This window comes from Paramisgurnus dabryanus, chromosome 7 (assembly GCF_030506205.2).
Source record: "Paramisgurnus dabryanus chromosome 7, PD_genome_1.1, whole genome shotgun sequence".
NCBI classification, from domain to species: Eukaryota; Metazoa; Chordata; class Actinopteri; order Cypriniformes; family Cobitidae; genus Paramisgurnus; species Paramisgurnus dabryanus.
In genome coordinates, this window is record NC_133343.1 from 8,415,177 (window position 1) to 8,443,079 (window position 27,903).

At 37.0% G+C, this 27,903-nt stretch overlaps 1 protein-coding gene across 1 annotated transcript; it reads left to right on the forward strand.

Moving 5' to 3' along the window:
* Positions 1-1,419: 1,419 nt before the first annotated feature.
* calcrlb (calcitonin receptor-like b) lies at positions 1,420-27,855 on the forward strand. The gene is made up of 13 exons (XM_065240215.2): positions 1,420-1,689; positions 9,587-9,685; positions 13,145-13,289; positions 18,414-18,527; positions 18,627-18,739; positions 20,197-20,288; positions 20,609-20,735; positions 20,986-21,139; positions 21,230-21,290; positions 23,445-23,511; positions 24,287-24,505; positions 24,677-24,718; positions 25,368-27,855. The coding sequence occupies exons 2-13, from the start codon at positions 9,611-9,613 to the stop codon at positions 25,584-25,586; spliced, it is 1,428 nt and encodes a 475-aa protein (XP_065096287.1). The 5' UTR covers positions 1,420-1,689; positions 9,587-9,610; the 3' UTR covers positions 25,587-27,855.
* The last annotated feature ends 48 nt before the right edge of the window (positions 27,856-27,903 follow it).

A 27,903-nucleotide genomic window follows, 5' to 3' on the forward strand; every position in this document is an offset into this window, starting at 1 on the left:
TGGCCAGTCGATGAATTGCAGTCTATGGTCACCGCACGTGCGCCCGATGAAACGGTCTGTAGTTTTCATCTATAAATGGTAAAATAACAGAATTTTAATGCAGTTGCACTCTTTTTGTCCTTTGTAACCCATGTTTGAATATACTATGAATATTTCACTCAAGTAAATTAGAAGTCCTTACCATTTTCATCAAATGGATAATCAAATTAGTTTGTTGAATAAATAGATATTTTTTCAACGATTCCTTTAAACACAACCTAACACTGACATCCATTTTCTCTTTAGGACAGAAAGAAAGGACAGATCACAGGGTAAGGAATATTTAAAAACAACCTACAGAAGGTGAAGACACTCATCCAATCTCATCACAAATCTCATCCAAACACTGCTCTTTGACAGCAAAATGAGTTTTCCATATGTGTCAGTGTGACCGGTGAACTGGAGAATAGAGATCAGTCAACCTACAAATTACAGTACATTCACTTAAATCTTGCCACATCTCATATTGATCACATCTACACTAACATGAAAGTGTTAAATGCACATTCCTTTCCTGCTTATGATTTTGATATAATGAATAAACTAAGTAAGCATATTTCCAAGGCCAAATTGAAATTATTTCCTTTAAAGTGAATTGCATAAATAATTATTTTGCTAAAACATCTCACTAAAATGGCTTTGTCAGAGCATGAAATTTAATTTAGACATTAAATTACAGTACATTTTAAATTATTGTGAGGGTCAGATTGTATTGTTCTGTATGTTGCTTTCTTCTTTATTTTAATAATGAAGCACAAGTCTGTTTACTACTATTTTTAATTATTAACCCTTGAGTATATCTTTATTGCATTTAAATGAATGTATTTGGCAAACTCTTTCATCCAAAGCAATTTACAGTGCATACATTTGTGTGTGTGTTCCCTATGTTCAAACAACCCATGACCTCTACTGCTGAGCTTATGGAATCCAAACTAGCCTGAATCTTTTACCAAATGCTGCGCAAATGTTTTTACCCAATGGCAATGAGTTACTTACCACTTAAAGCAAATACATACACCAGGAGGCGCTACAGGAGTAGTTTAGTCCATGTAAAGCCTACAATGCAGGCTAATATATTTTGGATGAAATATCACGCTTAAAACATGACCTTAAATGCCTTAGTTTTACCTTCAACGCTATTTTCTCATCTTTACACTGGAATAAATGATATTTGTTCTTTCTTATTTCTATTATGTATGGTAAATTGACATACAGCAGTCTCAGTGCGCGTGTTTTATTATAATTTTTAATATACACAAGATTAGATAGCCTGTATAAAAACAAAAATGATTATCAACTCTAATCAAAAGATGCGTTTTGCGCAGACCGATCGGTGTATGACATCACGTACCGCGAGAGGTGTGTTTTCGATTCGCTCTCGCGGTATTTTGATATCATAAGCCGGTCGGTGTGCGCAGCGCTACATGCAGTCGAACACACCACAAGACTTTATCGTGTACGCGAGGACTATAAAACTCTCCGTAGATATGTAACGGGACACTCACATGAGATGTGTTGTGTGATGTCACAGGAAACCCCCCCCCACACACACACGCGCACACCGCTCTGCTAGGGGCCCCAGCAGCTCATCCTACAACACATCTCTCAGTATACACTACACTTTACACAGCGGAGAACCGAGCAAACGAGGTAAGGAAGACATTATTCAACACATGTCAACTTGTCGGTTTTATTTTACGACAAACTTTTGTTTTCCTGAGATTTTCTTTTTACTCATTGCGCAATGAATTAAAAAGCTTGAGCAAACTTCATGCTGCCATGTCATAGCTCACAGTTTATGTGTTAAGACAATGCTTTGTATCACTTCGCATTATACATAAGTCGTGTGTATTTTGCCTTTTTATCAGTGAGGATTTTAAAACGTCGTTTTAAAATGATTCAGTTACACATTTAGGGCTATTTCTAATCAGAATTGCTTGAACTTAATAGTAAACTGATTTTTTTTTCTTCATTTCAAAAAAGTTTTGCTACTTTAATAGACAGTAACAGAGATATCTTGTAACTGAACAAAAAAGTTAATAAAAAGCTCTGTTAATATTGAGTATTTTTATATATGTCTTGATATTGATTTGAAACCTATAAATGAAGAAGTACATATTAAAGGGATAGTTCACAAGTCTATCATAATTTTCACATCCTCACGTTGTTCTAAACCTGTATGAATTTCGTTTTTCTGATAAACACAAAAGAAGATATTTTGATAATTGACTTCCACAGTAGGAAAACAAATATTATGGAAGTATTGTGATAAATGATGAAGAAGATATTTTGATAAATGACTTCCACAGTAGGAAAACAAATATTATGGAAGTATTGTGATAAATGATGAAGAAGATATTTTGATAAATGATGGTAACCACACAGTTGACTCTACCCCCTGAATTCCATCATATTTGTTTTTCCTACTATGTAAGTCAAAGGTTACAATTAGCTGTGTGCTAACCCTCATTTATCAAAATATCTTATTTTGTGTTCATCAGAAAAAAATAAATTCATACAGGTTTAAAACAACATGAGGATGAGAAAATTATGACAGAATTTTCATTTTGGGGTGAACTATCCCTTTAAGAACGCAGGTTTTAGAAATTTCTGGTGAAATTTGACTCTGTTTATGAAATCCAGGCGAAATTCTTATAATTCAATTATGAAATTTGTCAATCATTGATTTCACTTTGTCAATATTACTGTAAAAAATCTTTGCTGCCTTTAATTTTTTGTTGAATTAACTCAGATTTACAAGTTATTTCAACTTACTATTATTTATCTTGGCTAGAGATGAGTAATTATAACTACATATAAGTTGTTCACTGTAAAAAATCAGCATGAAGTTAAAACAACTTGGTTTTGCAAGTCAATTCAATATACTATTTTAAGTTTTGACCTGTGAATAGTTGAAATAACTTATTAAAACTAGTTAACTAAACTAGCATTAAAATATATGTTGATTTGACAAAAATGCTGCTTTTTTACTGTGTACAAAATATAGTTGAAAAATTTCAACTGTTCTTTACATTATGTACAATGATTTTATGCAGAAAACTGTAAATTACAAAAAAGATGACTTTAGCTGGTTTAAATGAAACATTAAATGAAATGTTTGAGGTTTATACAATATAAAATATTTTTAAAGTTCAGGTATTATTTTTACCAAATTAGACGTAGAATAGTAAATATATGCCGTATATTGCAGAAGATTTTTTATTCATTTTTTTTACTTTTCAGCTTTGGTTGATGCACTGTAAAAAAGATTTGTTGGTTCAACTTAAAAAAGTATTGCACAATATGTTGTGTCAACTAATAATTTTTAGTCGAATTAACTCAAAATTTTAAGGCAACCAGGTAACATACCTTTTTAAGTTGAGATCTTCTTTTTTTACAGTATGTGTGTTTTAAGAGTGCTGATATTTAGTATAACAGCATTGGGAGCACTCATCTTGTGTCTGTTAAAAATAAGGGTACTACAAAGGTTTCCCCACAGCGATGGCATAGAAGAACTATTTAACTGCATTGTAACAATTGTTTTTTGTGCAACAGGTTCTTTATTGAATCATAGCCTTTGTCAGGAACCTTTGTAAGGATCATAGAACCTTAATTTTTAAAAGTATAGTCAGTCAGATGTTGATGTTGGTTGTGTTGGTTTTCGTGAATTTTTTTTCCAGTAATGCTTTTGTAGTGAATATTACTATGACTGCGATCAGGACCATAGCTAGAAATCCCGCTTGTGTGATACAGTTTAATGTGCATTTGAAAAACAAACTGTGACAAACTTTGAAACATGCAGGACAGACAATTAAGATTATAGCTATTTTACTGAATGATACAAAATGTCTGTTTAGTTGAGTTTTCTCATATCTGTTGATTTCAGTATACAACTGAGCATTGCGATGTCTCTTTAAGATAAATTTTAATGAGTAAAGAGTGGAAACATTTAGTGTGATATCCATGGGTGTTCCCTAAACAGACATGAGTTAAACTACTGTAACCCTCAGTGGCTGACAGGGGCTTCTTGATTTAAGATCTGAACCGGGGCATTTTGCGACCATCCCAGAAAGAAAGAAAGTTACTTTTTGACTTTACTCTGTACTTTTGTAATTCTTTTCTTTAAAGATGTTTTATATTTTCATTCAGATCTGTCTGTATGCAGCTATTCTACAATTGCTTCAGCATGTACAAATATTTGTTAAAAAAAAGAAATTGAGTGACAAGAGAGGAGAAATGTGGAGAAAAAGAGAGACATGGGGCAGGGTAGATTTTGAGTATGAGAGGAGGTCTCTAGGAATGTAACATCTATATCCACTCCTTCAGTTTTTACAGGAAGGGCAAAATGTTATCATCTCCCTCTGTTTTTCCACCAAGTACTGGGAATAGTCCAATCTTCCAGTGCCCAGGAAAACAGTTTGCGTTCACATTCCTATTAGAATTGCATTTATCAAATGATTTATGCCTGCTGTCAACACCTAAATGGTGAAAGATTTATAGCTGTTTTATACACTTTTAAAGTTACAATAAGGGCTTTCAAGGTCTGTTATTGGAGTTTCTAAAGAAGATGAACATTTTTACATTGTGACATGCAAATATTTAGAGAATGTTTGGCTCATGGTGTTATTTGGTGCTAATATTTCATAGCTTGGATTGACTTACAGTTTACTTCCTCCTCCTAAGCTTTGATAGCACTTTGTCATGTTTGCTATAGTCCACCCTGCTATCTTGGTGGTAATATAAATGTGCAGTTACATGATTGGGCAAAATAGTATGTAAACTAATTATTATACAATGTGTAGAAAGAATAATAGTATTTTTAGATTTAGAAATGTAGTGTTAACACACAGTAGATTAGAACCATAGCTTATATCCTAAAGGTGCATAACTTTTATGAGGATCAGAAATAAAGTATAATATGCATAACTATATTTTTTATTGGTTTATAAAGACATGTTATGTTTTTATTACCTTAGAATGAGCCGTTTTTATCTACATACATTGTGTTTCCGTTTTCATGGAAGTCGCCAAAATCACATCAATATTTAGTAGAGAAATAACAGCCTCTAGACATTTCCTATAGCCTGCAATGAGTGTCTGGATTCTGGATGAATGTACTTTGGACCATCCCTCCTTACAAAACATCTCCAGTTCAGTTAAGTTTGATGGTTGCTGAGCATAGACAGCCCACTTTAAATCACACTACAGATGTTCAATGATATTCAAGTCTGGGGACTGGGATGGCCATTCCAGGACATATCAGAATGAATTTGGTTCTCTGCATAAATGTCTGAGTAGATTTTGAGCAGTGTTTTGGGTCGTTGTCTTGTTGAAATGTTCAACTTTGTGACTGATTCCTCAACATTATTCTCAAGAATCTGCTCAAATTGAGTGGAATCCATGCAACCCCTAACTTTAACCAGATTCCCAGTAACGCCACTGGCCACACAGCACCACAGCATGATGGAACCTCCACCAAATTTTACTGTGGGTAGCAAGTGTTTTTTTTTTTTTGGAAAGTTGTGTTCTTTTGTCGCCATGCTTAACGCCCCTTGTTATGACCAAATAACTCAATTTTTGTTTCATCAGTCCACAGCACCTGTCTTGTCCAAATGTGCGTTTGCATACCTCAAGCGACTCTGTTTGTGGTGTGTGTGCAGAAAAGGCTTTGTTCGCATCAAAGTGCGCTAAATTGTTGAACGATTCACAGTGACACCATCTGCCTCAAGTGGATGTTGTTGGTTTTTGATGAGGTGGTCTGTAGGCAGTTTTTGACCGTTCTCACCATTCTTCGCCTTTGCCTCTCCAATATTTTACGTGGCCTGCCAGTTCTGGCCTTAACAAGAACTGTGCCTGTGGTCTTCAATTTCCTCACTATGTTCCTCACAGTAGACGTTGGCAGCTTATTTCTCTGAGATTACTTTTCATAGCCATCGCCTAAAATATAATGTTGAACAGTCTTTGTTTTCATGTCATTTGAGAGTTTTTTGAGGCCTCCATGTTGCCACTCTTCAAAGGAGAGTCAAAGAGAACAACAACTTTCATTAGGCCACCTTAAATACCTTTTCTCATGGTTGGATGCACTGGTCTATGAAGTTAAAGGCTTAATGAGCTCAACAAACCAATTGTGTGTTTCGTCCCTTGTCACCTTTCAATAGGGTGGCCATTCGTGCCAGTTCCGCCGGACACGTCCCGAACATGTTTTCGGGTTCGTTCTCCGGAAGTCGCGTTGCTCGACCGCATACGTCATCGAGGTTCTCACATTTCAGTTAAAATACATTAGAAAATGAAGATTTATTTCTTTTAAGACATAGAATCATTGTTGTTTCATTCTTACCTTGAAATGTAACGGTTGTTTTTCTGAAATTAAACCCGAAATAATAAACCTTGATGACGTGTGTGGTCGACCAACGCGACTTCCGGAGAACGAACCCGAAAACATGTTCGGGAGGTGTCCGGCGGAACTGGCACGAATGGCCACCCTACCTATCAATGAAGTAATATCCATGCAATCCTTGGTTTCCGCTTGCAGAAACTGGCACCACGTGTGAACAAATGCGGAAGTATCATTCCACTCTCCTTCATAACGTCATTAAACTTCGCCTTTGTTATTGTTATGAAAATTTGACCCCTAGTGGTGAAATCCTATATATTGTTCCTTTAAGGGCTAGTTTTGTTTCCATGGCTGTATGTTGTAGAATGTAGAATTATTGGAATTCTATCAAGGTTTGATGATAACATGACTGCTGATGACCTAAAACAAAAGAAAAATTAATGAATAGTGGTTTACACCATTTGGGGTAATCGGTTCTGTACCCAGCATTGCAACTGAATAGGGAAGAACATAGGAGAAACATTGGACACACAATAAGGCAGAGTATTTTAAACTTTCACTACACTTTAATTTATTAGATTAAGTTAAGCAATTTCAACTTGTTTTTATGACTTCATTTGAAACTCAGCGACACAGTGGGTAGCACTGTTGCCTCAATGCAAGAACATCCCCAGTTCAATGCCCCGGCTAGGTCAGGTGGTCTTTCTGTGTTGAGTTTTCGTGTTTTCCCTGTCCGCATGGGTTTTCTCCCACAGGCCAAAAACATCCAACTTAGGTCAATACCAAATTGCCCTCCCCCAACCTGTGTGTGGATCAACTTGTCTATACTGTAAATTGAACCAGTTTTCGCCATAAATATAACCAATGGTTATTAACCATAGATGCTGGAATTGTGTGAAGAATAAAGAAATAACAAAAATAGTAGGCTGAAATGACTTGCACAGCCAATTTGATTAAAGTGTAGGGATTGTCTATAGCAGTGGTTCTCAAACTTTTTTAGCGTACGGCCCCCCTTGTGTACGGCACATTCCTTCGCGGCCCCCCCAAAGAAAATGTATGACAAAAAACTGTTCTAAAACTCAACTTTTAATTAAACAAAACATATTAAATGATAGAAAGTAGTGCTGTTGGTTAGAAGCCTTATTTTTTTTAGGTTTAATTGCACAGAATTCATGATACATTTACTTATTTTATAAAATGTCATAAAACTGGGGCCCCCCTGGCACCATCTCACGGCCCCCCTGGGGTCCCCGGCCCCCAGTTTCAGAACCACTGGTCTATAGGGTCTGACAAAAATAGTCAATCGCTCCAAAAAGCTCCAGTTACCGTATCAGCATTGTTCTGTGATGTGGTGTTTTCCTTAAACCAGGAAGGAAAAGAAGACTTTAGGAAAAGTTTCACTAAGTTGTGATTGGAACTTTTCTCTTCACTTGGTTAGAAACAAAGTATGATGAGTGAACCTAAATAGCTAATACTCTTGTTCAAAGTAAACAATATACAGAAAGGATGTGTTCATGTTGTGCATTAAGCTTTTAACACATTATGTGTAATTTTAACACATTATGTGTCATTTTGTGTTGATTTTGTGTTGTTTCAATAATAACACAGAGATGGGTGGATTCTGGGACAACGCAGATGTGTTGATTTTAACACATTCGTTCTAAGAGTGCATGATGTACAAGGGCATCACATGTACAAAACAACAGAGGAAAAATACCAAAGTGATCCCCTGATCCTAAGTTTATTATTTTTAAGTTCTGATATTGCTAAACCCAGAACAATGTGGTGTAACCAATGGAAGTAGGAAAAAACTGCTACAAATTTGGGGAGCAGTTGTGAACACATCATAAATTTTCCAATGATGCTTTGTAGTATGGTAGTCAAGCAGTGAATTACATCATCGTAGTAGAAACACACCCCTGATCTGGATGATTTCGCATGTTAGCTTGGTCCAGTTAGCTTCTGATTATGAGTAACACCTCCAAGGGGATAAACAGTCTCATAGTCATGAGACTGACCAGACGTTTACCAGTCTGGGTATAAAATCGGCCAATGCCGGTCTCTCACCTGTCGATTGGTGCATCTCTATTCATAACTAGTTTTTTGGGAACCCTGTATGACATCACTGTGTCTCTTTCATGTCTACAAACATTTAATCTGTCCAAACCTAAACTTTGTGATGCTTCAGACTGGGATAGTGTGAATTAAATGAGATTTTTAAGAATGCTTAGCCACTCTTTCTAATATACAGTACATTTAGTATTGTTTATAAACCAAAATGTGACATTATTATAAGTTGCTCCTAAAATTTCTTCAAAAGCATTATTGACATTTTGCTTTGAGAAAATATTTCCTATCCAAATGGAAGTTATAAATAAAAGCACATGTACATTAATTGACTTGGAAGCATGTTGATTCCCAGACTAAAGACAAAACCAAATGGATAATTTTCCACACATGAGTCTAGTCATGTGGTTTCTGTCCCCATCCAAGCAGGAAATGTTTGGAGGCCGAACAAAAGAATCACATGTCGTTTCAGCCCTTGGCCATGGTCGGTACCGACAGGTATTGATTTAAAAAGGAAATAACAACAGAATCGAGGCAGATGTTAAAGATGTTTTGGAATGCTCTGATGGTTCCACATGGAACGCCATAAAAAGAATAAACCGGGGCTGTGAATAATAAGTCTGTAGTCCAGGATGTCATTAAACATTAGCATGTAAAAATAGTGATTTCTTTTTTTTTACCAACAACTTTATTGTGGCTATATTAGCGCTTCCTCAGCTTTGAAACTGATGATGTTATTCTTGAGCCAAAACAACCACAGCGAACAATGTAATATTTGTGGTTTATCTGAAAAAGAGGCTTTGATTTCTTTCCACTTGTCTCCAAATTATGCTGTTACACCCTCCTGAAAACAACACTAGTCTGATGGATTAGGTTGGCTAAACAAGTAAACCTAAACCATATAGCTAGACTGATAGAGCAATGCATTAACAGTGCAAAAGATTCATGAGTTTGATCCCCAAGAAAACATAACAAACATAACACATACTGATAAAATGTGCGCTTTATAATGCTTTGGATGAAATGTAACATAAATGCAAGCTAAGGGTCCTTGCTTTCTTTATAAAGATCTGTTTATCTGTTAATTCATCACGATTGTTCTTAATATGTACAATAATACTTCATATTATATCTGCTTTCTTTCAGGTGAAACATTCATTTTATTTGGATATGAAAAGACCAAGAAAAGGAACCATGTTTAGATGTTGGATTACCTCGTTTTTCTTACTGTCCACCACCTCTGAGGTATTTTAGTTGTTTGTGTTTGTTATTGTACAACATTTATATCAGACTTACAACTTTTTGAGCTTTTCAATATGTTTTTAGGGTAACATTTTAAAATAAGGTTGCATTTGTTTACAAGTTACTGCATTAGATTACATTAGGGATGCACCGATACCACTTTTTGGAATACGAGTACGAGTACGACTACTTGCATTTAAGTACTTGCCGATACCGATACCGAGTACTTAATAAAAAAACATGATTTAAATTTACAGGTAACAGCTTTAGTCATATAATTTAACAAAAAAACAAAGGACTATTTTTCCAGTTTGTTGTAAACTCTGCCTCTTTGGACAACACAAGAGGCATTAACCCCTTACACGCCGCTCAAACATAGACATTTCTCAGACCGTGGTATCGATTCCAGGTATCGGGGGACTTTTAGCGAGTACGAGTACTTTAGAAAATGTGGTATCGAGGCCGATACCCGATACCAGTATGGTGCATCCCTAGATTACATGAACTAACAATGAACAATACGTCTACAGCATTTATTAATATTAGTTCATTTACTGATATATTTTTAAAATCAAAAGTTGTTATATGGTTTAAAATTAGACTCATAGACATTTATCTGTGAACAAGAGGGGCAGTTGTACCCAAGTGGTTAGAGAGTCGGGCTTGTAACCAGCTGGCGGCTTGCCACTATGGTGCCCTTGGGCAAGGTACTTTACCCTAATTGCTCCCTGGATGCTGGTTTAGCTGCCCACTGCTCCGGGTGTGTGTGTGTGTGTTCACAACTTGCAGTGCGTGTGTTCCCTACTCACTGGGATGGGTTAAATGCAGAGGTCACATTTCGAGTATGCATTGCGTGCTTATCACTTTCAAATGTCTTGAGATGTGAAATTCAGAATTTAAATGAATGTGTATTGATTTGCACAAATGGAGACATATATGTGAATGAAAATGTTTTTTTTTATATTCAGATATCATAATTTGTTACACAAATTACAACAATCCTAGGTAGAGTCTTGATCGTCTTCATTGTTGCACCGATTATCTTAACAGATTTTCCTGTGGTGCGTTGTGCGTTAAGAGCTTCTGAATCTGCTCGGAAGTACGGAGACCGCGAGGGGACATGGTGGTGGATAATATTTGGGATGAGAGGGATATTTTTTTATAGCTTTTGCGTTCTCCCAAGAAGCTTTTTGCGTTCTCTCGCAAAACTTTTGTGTTCCCCTGAGAAACTTTTTGCGTTCCCCCGAGAAACTTTTTATAACTCTTAAAAACAGTAGTTATATATCATATCTAAACAGCTGACATCAATTAACTGCCTCAGGTGATGCTGTGAAGCGCCGTGGTTTCTCGCGAAAACATAGGCTCTTTTTGCGAACGAACGCAAAAGTTTTCTCGGGGAACGCAAAAATTTTGAGAGAGAACGCAAAGTTTCTCGGGGAACGCAAAAGTTTTGCGAGAGAACGCAAAAAGCTTCTCGGGGGAACGCAAAAGCTGTTAAAATTTTTTTCCCTCTCATCCCAAATATTGTCCACCACCATGTCCCCTAAAGGGCTCTGTACGGAAGCACGTCGGGGCCTGCAAATCGCAAAGCCTCCTGCACATACATCGAGGCGGTTTATGATAAAAGAGCCGCTCATGTTTACAAAATACTTGCAAGACACTCACTTAACACTAAACTCTGATTACACAGGAGATTAAGCGAGTATCTAGCAAACGCGAGCCAGAACGTATCATAAACCCTTTAGATGCTTCTACAGCAGGAACTTATTTTGATAAGACGCATGATGCACATGGTTCACATGACGTGCCAAACACATATTTTGAAATGACAACAACACACATGACGGGCTAAATACATGTTGTGACGAGCTTCGCATTCGTTTCTCACTCATGTACCCATTGTTTTAAACTTTTACAGTTGCTTCATAAAACATGCCAGGTCATGTCATCAGCTGAAGCAGACGATCAGTCATGTGTGTTTAATGTTTGCTACATCAGAATTTTTTTGGCATATGAGTTTTCATCTCCAATTATTTGCATTAACTCCTTTTCGCACAAAACAAAATCACTTCAAGCAAGCATAAAAACTTTTTTGCGAATTAAGGGATTTTTATTTAGAAATTTGGCATCTCGTTTCTGATGTCATAAAAGCAGTGGGATGGAAACATACCCAGACAGCAGACGACTCTGGGCCGGATCCGCACCGGATCAGCGCCAGAGCTGCTGACTTCGGCACAGATCCGGAGCGGATCCGGCCCAGAGTAGATATTGTTAGTTTTTGTTAGCTTATACATTTACTAATGTTAACAAATACAACCTTATTGTAAAGTGTTCTCGCTTTAAGTAATTGTTATGAAAAGGTTTAATTAATTCCACTCAGTAAATAACAATTAAAAAATAAGTTATTTCGAAGCAAAATTTGTGTACTCTGTTAGGGGATTAGATGAAATACCTTCTGCTTTATTGTTTCAACAGTATATTTGTATGTTTATATAGTATTTTTGGGTGCAGTATAAATACATTTTCGTACATACTGTATCCATATGTTTTCATTGTCATGTATGACCCGTATGTCCTTTGACCTACTGTATGACGTTAAAGGTATTGCGGAGGATTTTCTTTTTCCGGGTGGATCATCAAGACTATTGGTCCTCCTTTTTGTCAATCAGGAGTGTTGCGCAATTGCATTTTTTTAAAAAGTGGAGAAGGCGGTTCTTTTCTAAAATTCGAGAAAATCCTCCGCTATACCTTTAAGAGAACAACTGCGACCATTTAACATAATGTGTTGTTTAACAAGTACAATTAAATCAGGAAAAATGTATTTGCATAAATCACTTTAAAATTTAATTTCTGACATTTTTATTGTATTAACCTTTTTATTTGGTGGCTCCTCAGCTCTCGTAGCTTCACAGGATAGTAAAATGTCCATCGTATGCACAATTCACGAGTTCACATTAACATGTAATCGATAGGGAATGAGAAAAAAATAATATTTGCCGTGCTGTCCGAGGGGAGGGCTCCAAACTCGGAATTTTAGCCCTAACCCAGATTACTTCCCCCTTCTTTAACTGGGATAAATGAAACTAGATGAGAGTGAGGTGATGGGGTGGTGGAGGGATGCTGCAAAAACTGTCATGGGACAGAGGTGAGGGACTGCTATTTAAAGGCTCTCGTAATTGTGCACTCTTATAGAAGTTTTACATGTGACACGTTTATTAACACCATTTATGCAATTATGTAATGGTGTAACTCAACTGGCAGATCATAGCGTTAGCACTGCTAAGGTCATGGGTTTGAATTCCAGGGAATACCTGCATGTATAACCTGAATGCCGTGAATTGTTTTGGATAAAAGCATTTGCCAAATGAATAAATTTGTCATGTTTAAAATATTGTAAAATGTTATAAAGCGATGCTAATGTGTTTATTGATCCAGTTTTATTTTCTTGATACTTTTGAACAGTTTGTGGTGGTCCTCTCAGAGAATAGCACTGAAGGTACGGCGCAAAAGGCCCATCATGATATAGATTTTACTCGTCACAATATTTTGACTGCTCAGTTTGAATGTTACCAGAGGATTATGAAAGACACCAATCACAACAGAACAGGTAAGAGACTTGTATTTCCATAGTTTCTGTTTAAGTTAAACACTCTTCCGAAGGGGCGCAAATTCAATGTGTTCAGAGTGTCGTGTTTGGCTCGTCATGTCAAAATATTTGTTTGGTGCATCATGTGAACATATATGCATCATGTCAAAATACGTGCCTGCTACACACGCATCGAAAAGGGTTTATGATAAAAGAGACGCTCACGTTCACAAAATACTCGCAAGATAATAACTTACCACTAAACTTTGATTACACATGACATTAAGTGAGTATCTAGCAAACACGAGCATCTCTTTTATCATAAACCCCTTCAAAGCGTCTGCAGCAGGCATGTATTTTGACATGACGCATGATGCACATAGGTTCACATGACGCGCCGAACACATATTTTGACATGAGGAGCCACACACATGACGAGCTAATACATGTTTGTATGAGCTTTGCATTGTGCGCCCTTGAAAAAGAAGTCATTAGCCACCACTAATAATTACATTGGTTTAGAATTATTCTTAAAGGATTAGTCTACCCTTTTGCCATATTAAACTATGTTATTACCTCAACCTAGACGAATTAATACATACCTATATTTTTTCAATGCGTGCACTGTACAGCGCGTTCTGAATGTTTTAACATTTAGTCTAGCCACATTCATTCCTATAGTACCAAAAAAAAGTTTTATTTTGTGGCACCATACTTACTGGTATAACTCCTCATGTAACAGTCTTTAAAGCGACACCATGTAGGTTTTCAACCTTCATAATACATTTTCAAGACCCTTGTGATAGTACATCGACTTTAAATAGGTTGAATGACATGTCTACCATAGCCTGACAGGGTCTGTATCGCTTTTACTCATACTTTAAAACTTAGGGTTTCGGGTAGTAACCAAAGCACAAAAAAAATTACAAAATTCGACCGCTTTACGCCATACGTCACTTCCTCCACTTCCTCAACACAATTTTTTTTTACGTGAATTTTGCTGAAGGCTACTTCAGGAGTGTAGAGAGCATCTTCTATTATGTGACACTGTGTAAGTGTCACGGACCTGTGACACGGGCGACCTGGGTTCGATTCCCCTTTAAGGCAATTTTTTATATAAACTCACGATCTTGATTCGTACATAAATGCGATCATATTTATAAATGACGGCGATTATCTTGCATATAGTTCCCTGTTTTCAGATACTACATTCACGTGTTCACGGTTTTACCTTTCTTTTACTGTCTATGTATTTACATTACAATCCAGGATGCTATAGCAGTCAAACTTGCTCAAACTCACACAGTGTTAAACCAAACCCTATTCATTCACCAATCAGATCCGAGTGTTTCTCTCTTCTCTCTTCCTCATTTGCTGCATTCAGCTGTCACTCGCGTGACGTATTACAAAGGGGCAGACCTAAACACATCGGTTTACTTGGATTTGGAGCGACAATTTTCACACAAAGAGAGAAAAAACGAGCGCCATTGCGGAAAATCCTGGTGGCGAGGGAGAGAGGGACGATGCAACAAAATATTTGTTTCGAAAAAGGCAAGGAAATACTTCTGGTCGTTTCTCAATTGGAAGGCTGCAGCCTCCGGAGGTCAAAAAAATACGTCATCAAGCCTGGTTTATTAAGGTAAACTGAGCATTACATTCGCAAGTCATAAGCATACTGCAACAATGTACGATTAACTAAGTATAATAGTCAACTTTATAATTGTTAATATTCTGAAATAAGACAGTATTGATGACGTATGCAGCTTAGAAATACGACATCTGGAGGCTGCAACCTTCAGATTGAGAAATGGCTTCTGCCACGAGTTCCTCATCAGACAGTTGTAACATGACTGCGTTTCTCCCTGATGCCTCAAAATGTTGATCGTTTAGCGTTTTAAAGGTTTAGTTTTTAGTTTAGTTTTAAGGTTGGCCAGTTCTTTTCCTTTGCGACAGTGCTGCGGCGCTTGTGGCCTCTAGGGGCGCTAGGCATGAAAAATACATGTCTAGTGCCCCCTAGTGGCCAAAAAGTTCTGCGGTGTGCCTTTAAATAGGGAAAACACGGAAGTGTTTGGTTGCTTCCCTGTTTGGTACCATAGGAATGTATGGGTCTAGGCTAAATGCTAACACATTCACGACGAGCTGTACAGTGCACGCATTGAAAAAAGATAGATATGTATTAATTCATCTAAGTTGAGGTAATAACATAGTTTAATATGGCAAAAGGGTAGACTATTCCTTTAAAATGCCCAAATAACTATATTGTGTGTATGATGATGTTTTATATTCCAACTATGTTTTGACTCTTCCTAAAACTTGTTAAAAAACCTCATTCTATGAATATATTACATATATACATTAGGACCCTAGATATGAATGTGCAAAGTAGTCCCTGCCTCCACTCTTTCACACCACTTTGGGCCATAGATATATATGTAAATAGATGCTGCATTCGGCAGTTGGAAACCAAGGCGATTTTAAACCTTGGGAATGAGACTGTCTCCAATTTTATGGGGAAAATACCTAACAATATTGTTGAATGATGAATTTCCACATGGCTTGTCTTAAAACATATTTAAAACACCGCATAGACATATAGACATAAACATATAGACAACAACAATAACCAGATTTTTCGAATTGTTTGACAAGGCTACTATAAATGATTCCTCCATCTTTTTTCCTGAAAAAGACGTGTCAATATCCAATTGGTCACACGTCCTCATTTGATATGTATTCGCAGGTCAGAGTTTGAGTATGAAAGTCAGGGTTCCCACGGGTCCTTGAAATGCTTGAAAGTTTGTGAATCTGGGGGGGGGGAATTCAAGGTCCTGGAAAGTTTTTGAAAATATACTTACATAGATACAGGTCATTGAAAGTGCATGAATCTATTTTATGCAAAAAAATCCATATTGTTCCCTGTGTAGTGTAGGATAGGATAATATCATAAAAATTCTTGACTTTATAAGCACATGTGCTAAACTGTTCGCTTTAAATGCTTATATCTTCTGTATGCAAATGTTGATTCTTACCAAAATGCTTTTTTGCATAGTTGTGTTTGACACATGAAAACGTCTCGGGTTACGTATGTAACTGTTGTCCTGAGAAGGGAACGAGACGCTGCGTCTTCCTTGCCATACTTCCCACGCCGTCTCTGGCAATATTTCAGATAGTGATATACTTCCTGGCTCCCGCGTCACCCTGTCTTTGTTGTTAAGCCTCACCATTGGTTGAATTGGATATACACATTCAGAGGCACTTACCCCTGGAGGCGTCCCCAAAGTGTCACTCAGAGCGAGTTCCCGCGAAAGGGAACTGTAACAATGTATCTTAAAAGGTAACACGATGTAACCTTGCTCTAACTTGAAATGTGTCCCCACATTTAGTCCTTGAATTTGAGAGTATTGGACCTGGAAAGTCCTTGAAAGGTCTTTGAATTTGAAGTAAACTAAAGTGTGGGAACCCTGGAAAGTAAGGGGAATGACAAGTCTTTTGTGACCGTGACATAACATTGAGTTCTGAGTCTGGCTTGATTTTTGTACATTCATATTAAACACATACAAGGGCTGTTTCAGCATGCAGTATGTTTTATCTTGACAAACTTACTTTTTCTTGTTTTAGTAGACAAACTTTTAGGGCTTTGTTATTGTTTGAGGTTTATAGTCATGACAATTGCAAAATTGCACCCTAAAGGGCAGTTTATATTCAACATGATTTAAGGGAGCATTAGAGGACATAGGGCCGGAACCACAGGTGAAGGTGACGCCACATCATCCAGCTACTTGTGGGAAGACTCTTGACAGCTGACGATCGAATGGAACTAATCTATGGGGTGTGTCCCATTTCAACAAGCTTTAGCTGTCTGGCCATTGATTTAAGACTTATGGCTGTGTGTGAGACTCAAATCTCAGTTGGCCAGGGGTTGCAAACAGATTTTTATAACCGTTACGGTACTGTGTCAATTCTTTGTAATGCTTAACAATAACAGTAGCTGAAAAATGTAAAATGTAGTGTATTGCAATGTAATGCCAGGTTGAGACTACACGATCTTGGCACAATCCGTTTTACATTGGGCGTTGAGGTGATTTGGTAATGGCAATGGGCGGGTGATTCTCACAAAAACTTGGTTTTAAAAATGTCAAGCATGAAAATGTAAAAATTGCCTAAATTTACTTTTTTCCCACCAGACATTGAAAAACAAAGTCTGGAGTAAATGGGAACATTAATTTAAACACTTTTACTTATCATTTAACACTTTTTGTAACATAATTTAAAAAATTTGTCCTAAAAAATCTCATTACCGCAACAGTCAGAAAACATCAACACTGTCATATTTTCAAGATGACCTGACAAACCTGAAAGAACATAATTTGGAGATTCTGCACATGCATTTAAAATCAAAGTATTATGCTTCTATTAATTAAATTAACATTTACTAAGCATCTGTTGCGGTAATGATAATCAAAATGTCGTGTAAGCATTCTGACAAGACAATATTTCAAATTAACTGTAAAAAAATGATCTTACCTGGTAGCCATCTTGAAGTAACTGGTCCATGTGCTTGGTCACTTAAAATCAAACTTTATTAAAATTCTGTATGTGTGCTTAAACTGTTCTCAAAAAGTGTTGCGGAGGATGAGAACATCAGGCATGGACACATCATTTTCCTAATTTTTCTTCATTATTATTATACATGAATATTCAGTAAATATTTTTTCTGTCATCTAAAGTAGTCTAGCAAAACATCCATTTATTTTTTTTCTAAATATTTTTGTGTTAATTTGATTAAATTACAACATAACGCATGTTCAAACACAGCCGGACACATTGCGGTAATGAGAATTTCAGCAGAAAATGAGATTAAATTGACAAATTATAAATTCTTATGTTGAAATCACACATTGTGCAAGGTAGAACACAGTATTGTGTTAATTCTGATGCTTTTTAATATTACTATATTACACATTTTATAGCTAAAATCATTAGTGCCGTGGTGTTTCAATGGTTTCATGAGAATCACCCGGGCATTGTGATGCAAGAATTGTTTTATTTTGTAGACTAGAGAGTGGCCTAAGACTCCAAATCCAACAGTTGAAGTATAAGATAAGACTCTTGGTTTGCTCCTAACTGTAAATAGCTTCATTGCAGATGGTTCCATGTGTAAACGGACCTGGGATGGGTGGATGTGTTGGGAAGAAATAGAACGAGGGTATACATCAGCCCAGCACTGTCCAGACTATTATGATAACTTTGACACCTCAGGTAAGAACAACACACGTTTAAACATTTCAAACTTTCAGTGAATAAATGTAACTGGTATTACTAATTATTACTAATTTCCAAATTGTGTTTTTTTTCCAGAAATGGCAACAAAGATTTGCACCAATTCAAGTAAATGGTTTGTTCACCCGGATAGTAACAGGACATGGACAAATTATACGGGATGTACAAAAATATCTAATGATCACAAGAAGGTAAGATCTACTTTAAAAAATTGGACAAATTGGTCGACAAATATCTTTAGTAGTCGTTTGATTTCACTTAACCTAATGTAGGGGCCTGCAATGTCGTGATTTGACCGGTATGACGCTGCAGCGCTAGAGTGTAATGCAACCCTTACAAATTTGCGATAGAAGAAGATAGATGAAAACACAGCGCAAATTATGGCGGAATGCAAGCAAATCAGAAGAAAGTTTCACAAAACTTCAAACCAAGAATGCTGTCGTATTTAATACATAAAAGACATAACTTGCCTTGCACAATGTTTAAAGAGGAAATATCCTGGCGCAAGTGGATCCGGTGGAGGTTACTTAAGTGTTCCCCTGCTGGAGCTACGTTAACTACGGTAAATTTCTATTAGATAAATGAGAATGCAGTACTGCTAATAGTAATAATATTAACAGTTATAATATAATGGTTACACTTTAAAATAAGGGTTCATTAATCATAATGAACTTATTTTTACTTCAGCCTGAACTAAAATAAAAATAAAAAAATAATGATGAGTTAATGCATGTAAGTTACTAATCATAAACTAACGAAGAGTCATCATTAAGTTCAACATGTCATTTTATTTAGTTGTTAGTTAATGTATTAATAAACAATGAATTGATGTGTTGAGTCATGATTCTTGTTCTAGTTAATGATGACTCTCATTAGTTTATGATTTGTACATGACTTAACTCAGCATTACCTTATATTTAAGTAAGAATAAATTTAGATCAGTTCATTATGGTTTATGGACCCTTTTCATAAAGTGTTACCAATATAATTACAGTGATGTGATGATTTATTTTTCATAGAATTTCCTGATCGAGTTGAGGAGTCGGGATAGTGATAATAATTAAACTAATTGAAAAAGCTAAATAATCGTTCAAAACATACTGATTAGTCGTTGAAATAATCAATGATTAGTCGATTAATCGTTCTAATAATCGCTAGGTTAATCGACTATCAAAATAATCGTTTGTTGCAGCCCTAGTCCACGTACAGCGCACATGGCACAAACTAGGTCATAAGTAGAGTGAGCTTGCACTGTATTTTTGTAACCACACAAACTTTTTACGTGTAGTAGCACATGCGCGTACAGAGGAATGTAGTATGTAGCCCAGGAGATGCATTGCATTTTGTCACAATGCGCATGCGTCAAACGTCTGCTTACACGTACAAGTCAAATATACTATGCTTTGCAAGGCTGTGCGTTCAAAGGGGTGCTTACGTTTATTATACTTTGGGCTGCGTGTCTATGTGTAGGCTATGCGGTACACTCAACGCAGAAGTATAAATTGAACTTTACACACATATTGTACAAATATAAGAAAAAATGAGTCTAATATCAATGTAATTCTTAACCAATAGTTAATGTTTATATAGTTTTAAAAATGTACTGTAATATGTAATTTATTTCTTTTTTATCTTTTTTTATTTCTAGACAACAATTAATCTCTACTACTTGGCTATGATCGGTCATGGATTGTCCCTGATATCTTTGTTCATTTCTCTCGGGATATTTTTCTATTTTAAGTAAGTCATGTTAAATATATTCCCCCGGTTTTACAGATATGGCTTAAGGCTAGTCCTAGGTTAAACACATGTTGTCTCAACTGAAAATATCTCGCAGTGGCAGATCTTAAAATCTAAAAAATGCCAGCGCAATTGATTTGTCTCAAGATAAAAACCTGCAACGTCTTTTCTAAGAAAAATGATGCTTAAACATCTTAATTTAACTAAGGCCTTTAGCTAAGCCTTGTCTGTGAAACCAGGTTATTGTGTATTAACACTACAATATCTCTCGTATCATACTGTTTTTGTCATCTGACGTATCATATTGTTTCCTTATACAGAAGCTTAAGTTGCCAAAGGATAACTCTCCATAAGAATCTCTTCTTTTCCTTTGTGCTGAACTCCATAATAACTATCGTCTATCTGTCGTGTGTTGCCAACAACCAAGAAGTATCAAAAGCAAACCCAGTGAGTATATAAAACATTAAGAGACTCTGTTCCCTTTCATAGGATGTATTTTTTGTGCTTTGTAATCCAAACAGAAACTAACTTGAATCCAAAATTTAAAACGTGGTAAAAAGTGTGAGTTTCATTGCAAAATCAACTGCGAAAAGAGATGAAGTATAAGATGCCAGTTAAAAAGATGCTAGCAATACATTATGTAGAAAGTAAATAAGGTTTATTTTTAGTTTATATATGAATATGTGTTTTCTTTTAGGTCAGCTGTAAGGTGTCTGTGTTCATCCATCATTATCTTCTGGGCTGTAACTACTTCTGGATGTTGTGTGAAGGCATTTACCTGCACACACTCATTGTAGTGGCAGTCTTTGCTGAGAAACAGCATCTCATGTGGTATTACCTTTTAGGATGGGGTACGTCTCTTAAAATACTTCTACAAAGCTCCAAATGTTATAAACGGTTTGACCGATGTTAATTTGTAAATCCGTTTGAATGTTTTTCAGGTTTCCCATTAATACCAGCATTTATTCATGCAATAGCCAGGAGTTATTACTACAATGACAAGTGAGTAACAGAAAACATATAACTGAAATAAAAAGTTTGCATTGTTTGACTGTTAGGACCCCAACTTTGGTGAACAGTTTGTAAAATCATATATGTGATGTCACTAAACATCTGTGATACTGTCTGGTTGGTCTCATAAATTCTTAAATCATTAAAGACTAATATTTCATTTAGAGATTAGGAGCATCAAAGTAGTCATAGCTATATTATTAAAGAGCACCTATTGTCCAATTCACGTTTTTTTATTCCCTTTGGTGTGTAAGTGTGTATTAGTAGATGTTAACGATATGCAAAAGGTACAAACCCCAAAGTAAACGATGACGCGAGTTATCGTCTCAAACGTAAATCTCTTTTCTAGGACTACAACAAACACACGGATTGTAGGCAACAGTTTACTTCCTGGGATTGGTGACATAAACAAGAACGACATTATCATAATTCGTCCCGCTTGGGACTCGCAGCCTCTAAGTTTACTCCTGTTAGCAAACAAATCTTTCAAACATGGTAAGGAGCGTCACGTTTCCGCCCAATCACAACGTACAAATTAGCTGGCCAATCAGGGACACAGAGCTTTTCAAATCCATGCGTTTCAGGAAGAGAGTAAAATCTGGAGCTACAAAAATGTATGGTATGTGGAAAATACTGTGTTTTTTTAACCATAAACCACACAAACACATAGGGCCCTATTTTAACGATCTGAAACGCAAGTGTGAAGCGCAACGCGCAAGTGAGTTTGTGGGCGGATCTTGGGCGCTGTTGCTATTTTCCCGGCGTGAGAAATAACTCAATAAGGGGTTGGTCTGAAGTAGGTTCATTATTCATAGGTGCGGTTTGGGCGTAACGTCAAATAAACCAATCAGAACGCTATCCAACATTCCCTTTAAACGCAAGGGCGCAAGTTCCATGGGGAGTTGCTATTATTATGACGGATTTACCAGGCGCACGCCAGGAGGGGTTCACAGCCGAGGAGACCGACGTTCTTGTAAGAGCAGTCAAAGACAGAGAAGTTGTTTTGTATGGGGATGGGAGAAACCCGCCCAAATCAGCGTAGGTTAAACAGGCGTGAGGAAATAGCCACAGTCTCATCAGCTGGCATCCCCATCGTTGCGCCAAGCGCTACAATGATGTCAGGAGACGGGGGAATCCCAAGCTTGCCAGCATAAATCGGGCACGCCGTGTAACGAACAGGAGGTGGATCTGCCTCTACACAGACGCCAGCAGAGGACATCGCTGAAAGGGTTTGGGGGCTTTGAAATCGGACCCAAGAAACGCAAGCAAGGTCCAACCCCAAAGTACTCTTACAAATCAAGTTCATATACATTAAGGTTTCTTATGAAAACATTTTAATTATTATTTACATAAAATAAACAAAATACAGCCACACAACAAACTTATGAAAATATTTTAATCGTTATTTGCATGAGAATTTTTTAACGCAGCCACACAATGAATAAAAACTATCACCACAATGCTCACCACTATGATTCCCCTCATCTCGTGTATTAATATTTTTTAGTGTAACAATTTATGATTTGCAAAAATAACTGTTGCATCTGTGTAGATTAGATGCAACGTGTATGCGCGTTGTGCACGTTATACATTATGGTCAAGCATGCGCCCTTAAAATAGCATAATGAACAACGCGCAACGCGCCACTGACTTTTAACTTTTTTTTTCTGGTCAGTGGCGCAATTGTTTTTTGAAACTGCAAAATAGCATCAGGGATGGTTTGCGCCGGAACACGCCTCTTTTTTGCGCTGAACCGCCCAGGGAGCGCAAGTTCATTCCCTAGTTTGCCGACGTGCGTCTGTGGAGGGAAAAACCCGCTGTGCGCCGGTGCAAAATACGAATGATACATGCGTCACTGACAAAGTCAATTGCGCTGGGTGCAAGATAGGGCCCATAGTATTATACCAAATACACAAAATAGCGTTGTTTTTAGCGATGAAATAGGTGCTCTTTAATGACAAAAGTAGGTAATGTGTGTTTAGTGCTGTACAGTGGCACCTCCAAGGGGTTGGGCAGGGGGCCATTGCCCCCCCAAATAAGACACTAGCCACCCTATTGCCCCCCCAACCAACAAGAGTGAATTTTTTCTTTGTATTGTATAAACACGGGGAAAGACCAACTACTTTTTAAACTTTTGCTCCGCAGCTGTTGGATAAGTTCAAACACGGCTCTGCTCTACATTATCCACGGGCCCATTTGTGCAGCACTGTTGGTAAGTCTGTTCGGTGTGTTTTTTGTACTCGCACCTCTCTTTCTCTTTGTTTCTATAATATATTTCAAATAATATCTTTCAATCAATCATTCGTCGGCAATGTGTTCCCAATTTCTCTCTTTAACAACAACCAAGCAGTCGTTATAATCAATTTATTATTTTCCTTTGTTGTATGGGTGCGGGTCACATCTGATCAGATGTCATTAGTAAAATACTCATTATCGAGCACACACTTGGACAGACTTCTGAAGTCAGGTTTTGTGTATTAGTAACTTTATCTGTACTTTTTTCAGATAGAATATGTATTCATTACTGTGGGCTTTGGCTGTAAATCCATCCAGGCAACATACATCATGGGGCGTTATTAAAAATGGTTCTGAACCAGAGCCAGGCCATCCTCCTAATGGGGATTTTAGGGAGTTACCTGGGGTGGCCTTATAAGATCTATAGGAAACAAATTAATCATTGCTGATTCAGAAATGAATTTAAAAAAAATTACTAACAAACCCTTGGCTGTGTATAATGTGTTGGACTTGATGAGACTATTTCCAGTGCACTTATGTATTGCTGTTCTTGTGTTGCCATAATTGCTTCTATTGTTTACCTCAAGTCGCTTTGGACAAAAGTGTCTGCTAAATGAAAAAAAAATGTCAAATGTAATGTAAATGCATAACTGATTTGATAAAGAATTTGATCCCTTTTATCTTGATTCATAATAAATGTAGTATGGCGTTAATAGATTTTACTCTTGTTTATTTCTGTCCGCTGTCTTTAGATCAATCTCTTCTTCCTTTTAAACATTGTGAGAGTGCTGATCACCAAGCTGAAGGTGACCCATCAGGCAGAATCCAGTCTGTACATGAGGGCTGTGAGGGCCACCCTCATCCTGGTACCTCTGCTGGGCATTCAGCATTTACTTCTGCCATACAAACCCGAAGGACGGCTTGCCTATGAGATATTTATGCACACGATAAACATACTGATGCATTACCAGGTATTGATGTTGAAGGCAGTTACAGTGCGATGTTGCAATGCTACATTGGTGCTACATACTGATAATCTTCAGGAAATAAGAGCAATTAATAATTTTTAAAAAAGGACAGTATTTAATCTCAGTTTTATGAAAACATTTTTTTTAATTAAATGCTCTGTTTGTTTTCTACAGGGCCTCTTGGTAGCCACTATATTTTGCTTTTTTAATAGTGAGGTAAGTAATGCTTGACCAACTTTATTTCATAGTATGTGACCATGTCTGTAAAATCTAGGTTAAAGGGACACTCCACTTTTTTTGAAAATATGCTCATTTTCCAGCTCCCCTAGAATGAAACATTTGATTTTTACAGTTTTGGAATCCATTCAGCCGATCTCTGGGTCTGGCGGTACCACTTTTAGCATAGCTTAGCACAATCCATTTAATCTGATTAGACCATTAGCATCGTGCTAAAAAATAATCAAAGAGTTTAGATATTTTTCCTATTTAAAACTTGACTCTTCTGTGGTTACATTGTGTACTAAGGCTGACAGAAAATTAAAAGTTGCAATTTTCTAAGCAGATATGGCTAAGCACTATACTCTCATAATCAAGGACTTTGCTGCCGTAACATGGTTGCAGAAGGGCGCAATGATATTACGCCGTGCCCGAAAATAGTCCTCTGCTATTGAAAGTTACCAAGGGGACTATTTTCAGGCTTTATCAGTGTGATGTCACATTAACAAGAGATTTAAAACAGCTTGAGACTGCTTTGGACACACATTTATGTCCAAACGTGAATTTTGCATAATATTTGCCCTTTTAAGTGTCATTTCAAGTAGTTATACCTAATGTTTGAATGTACATTCATTGATTTATCCTGTAGGTGCAAAGTGTGTTAAGAAGGCATTGGAACCAGTACAGAATCCAGTTTGGCAGCACTTTTGCGAACACGGATGCGTTGCGTTCTGCATCCTACACCGCTTCCTCCATGACGGAAGTTCATCGTTGTTACAGCATTGACAGCCACATGGACACGCTGAACGGCAAGAGCTTTCACAATCTGGAGACCACCATTCTCAGATCAGACAACCTGTACATGTGAGAGACCTTATGGATGAGGACAACCGACATGTGTACTGAATGGAGCTTAAGCCTACTAGAAATACATCTGAATTTCTGCCGTCTACATGGACATTGAGGAGCATTACACTCATTCCTGATATTAAACAGCTCCTTTTACGGATGGGATTATCAGTTTATGTTTTTCACTGGAGAAAGTACTGTTTTTCTAAGGAATATTAAAATCGTGTGAGCATTTTCCTCCCGGATTGCAGTGGAGCTCTGTGCAGGAATTTCTCGCCTCAAGACTTTAAATTTATTCCTTATTCTTCGGGGCACTCAGACTGATTCTGTGTTGTTTAAGGGACATCGACGCAGGTTTCTGTGCCACTGCTAAAAAAAAAATGGCTTCCAGCTTGAACAGGGAAGGATAAAGCACCAAAGCCAACCCGGAGTCTATGGATTATGCTGGTTTAGTTAACATGTTTTCAAACAATGGATGGCATGATCTGATTCCAGGAGATACTGATGACATTGTCCTGCACTTCATGAAAGTTCATTTCGTTATTTGTTTGATTCTCTCTCTCTCTCTCTCTCTCTCTCTCTCTCTCTCTCTCTCTCTCTCTCTCTCTCTCTCTCTCTCTCTCTCTCTGTGTGTTTGTTAATTATCACGTTGTGGGGACCAATTGTCCCAACAAAGATAGGAATACCAGTTTTTTTCAGGGCTCTGAACCGGTTCAAGGAACGAAAACGAAAACCGGAAACGAACGAAATTTTAACAGGAACAAAAACGAAAACGAAAACAAAATCAATTTTAATCGTTCTGAACAGAAACGTTTATTTAAAATTACCATTAACCGGTTAATAACGTTATTTTATCGTTTTCTTTAATATTGTACTTATCAGTGACCAATCATGATTTGAACAGTACAACACGTGACTTTGACGCATCAAGCGTGAGTGACTTTGACACATAGCGTGAGTGAAATGCCCGCGCAGCAGTCATCGAGTCTCCGGCCCGATAGCATTTGTCTTAAATAACCACAAAGCTACCCATCAAATGTTCAGAGGTATGTTTAAGTTAAAACTTGCTTGGAAATATGAAGATGCAAACTGTAACTCAAAAAAGCCAGGGGACTTATAACTTTTTAGATGGGTTGCCACCAAGAAATTCCTTTTCGTTATTATTTTTCTTACGACAAGCTGTCTTAACAAGTCTGTCTGCAATATTGAAGGATGTGGGGGAGAAGTACAGTAGCCGGGAATCACTGAGGTAACTTACAGAGGCACATTTAACATAAACATCCAGCAGAGTATGCTGCGGTTTCAACCAGAAAAAGACATGGTTGAAAACGGGTCGTTTTTTCAGCTGTTTATACTTAAAATGAATGCAGATATTTCTTTTGTGGTTTTAACAATTAATGAAATGTTGAAGTTTAGTTATATCATGTGTTATGTTATTATTTTTGTGTGAAAATTAGTCTGGATGCATGCATTTGTTAAAGTATAGCCTGAATTAAAATAACGTTATTAACCGGTATTTTTTCTAAGTAAACCGTTTTCGGAACGTAAATGTTCAATGAGGAACGCAAAAACGGAAACGTTAAAATATCGATTCTGCTCGGAGTGAAACGATTGATAATTTTTTTCGTTTTTAAGCCCTGGTTTTTTTGTGACCTGGTGGGGACATTTTTAGATCCCCATGAGGAAACAAACTTATAAACCAAACAGAATGATGTTTCTTGAAAATCTGAAGTATCAGAAAGTTTTCTGTGATGGTTGGAGTTAGAGTTTGGGTTAGGGGAAGGGAATAGAATATATACAGTTTGTATGGTATAAAATGCATTACGTCTATTGAATGTCCCCAAAAAACATGGAAACCAGAATGTGTGTGTGTGTGTGTGTGTGTGTGCGTGCGTGCGTGCGTGCGTGCGTGTGTGCGTGCGTACCTGGAAATCCCTACAGTGTTGTTCCTGCTTAGATAGGTATACCAGTAATTTTTTAACCTTGTGGTTTTTTGGTCCCCATGAGGAAAAAAGCTTATAAATCTACCAGAATGATACCTTTTGAAAATTTTAAATAGCAGAAAGTTTCCTGTAAGAGTTAATGTTGGTTAAGGGGTCGGGTAAGTGAAGGGGATAAAATATGTGACCCTGGACCACAAACCAGTCATAAGTAACACAGGTATATTTGTAGCAATAGCCAAAAATACATTGTATGGGTCAAATGATTGATTTTTATGCCATAAATCATTAGGATATTAAAGGACAAGTTCGGTATTTTAGACTTAAAGCCCTGTTTTCAGATTGTTTATGGTGAAATAGAACGGTTTTGACTGAAATTTCTACATTTACGGCTGC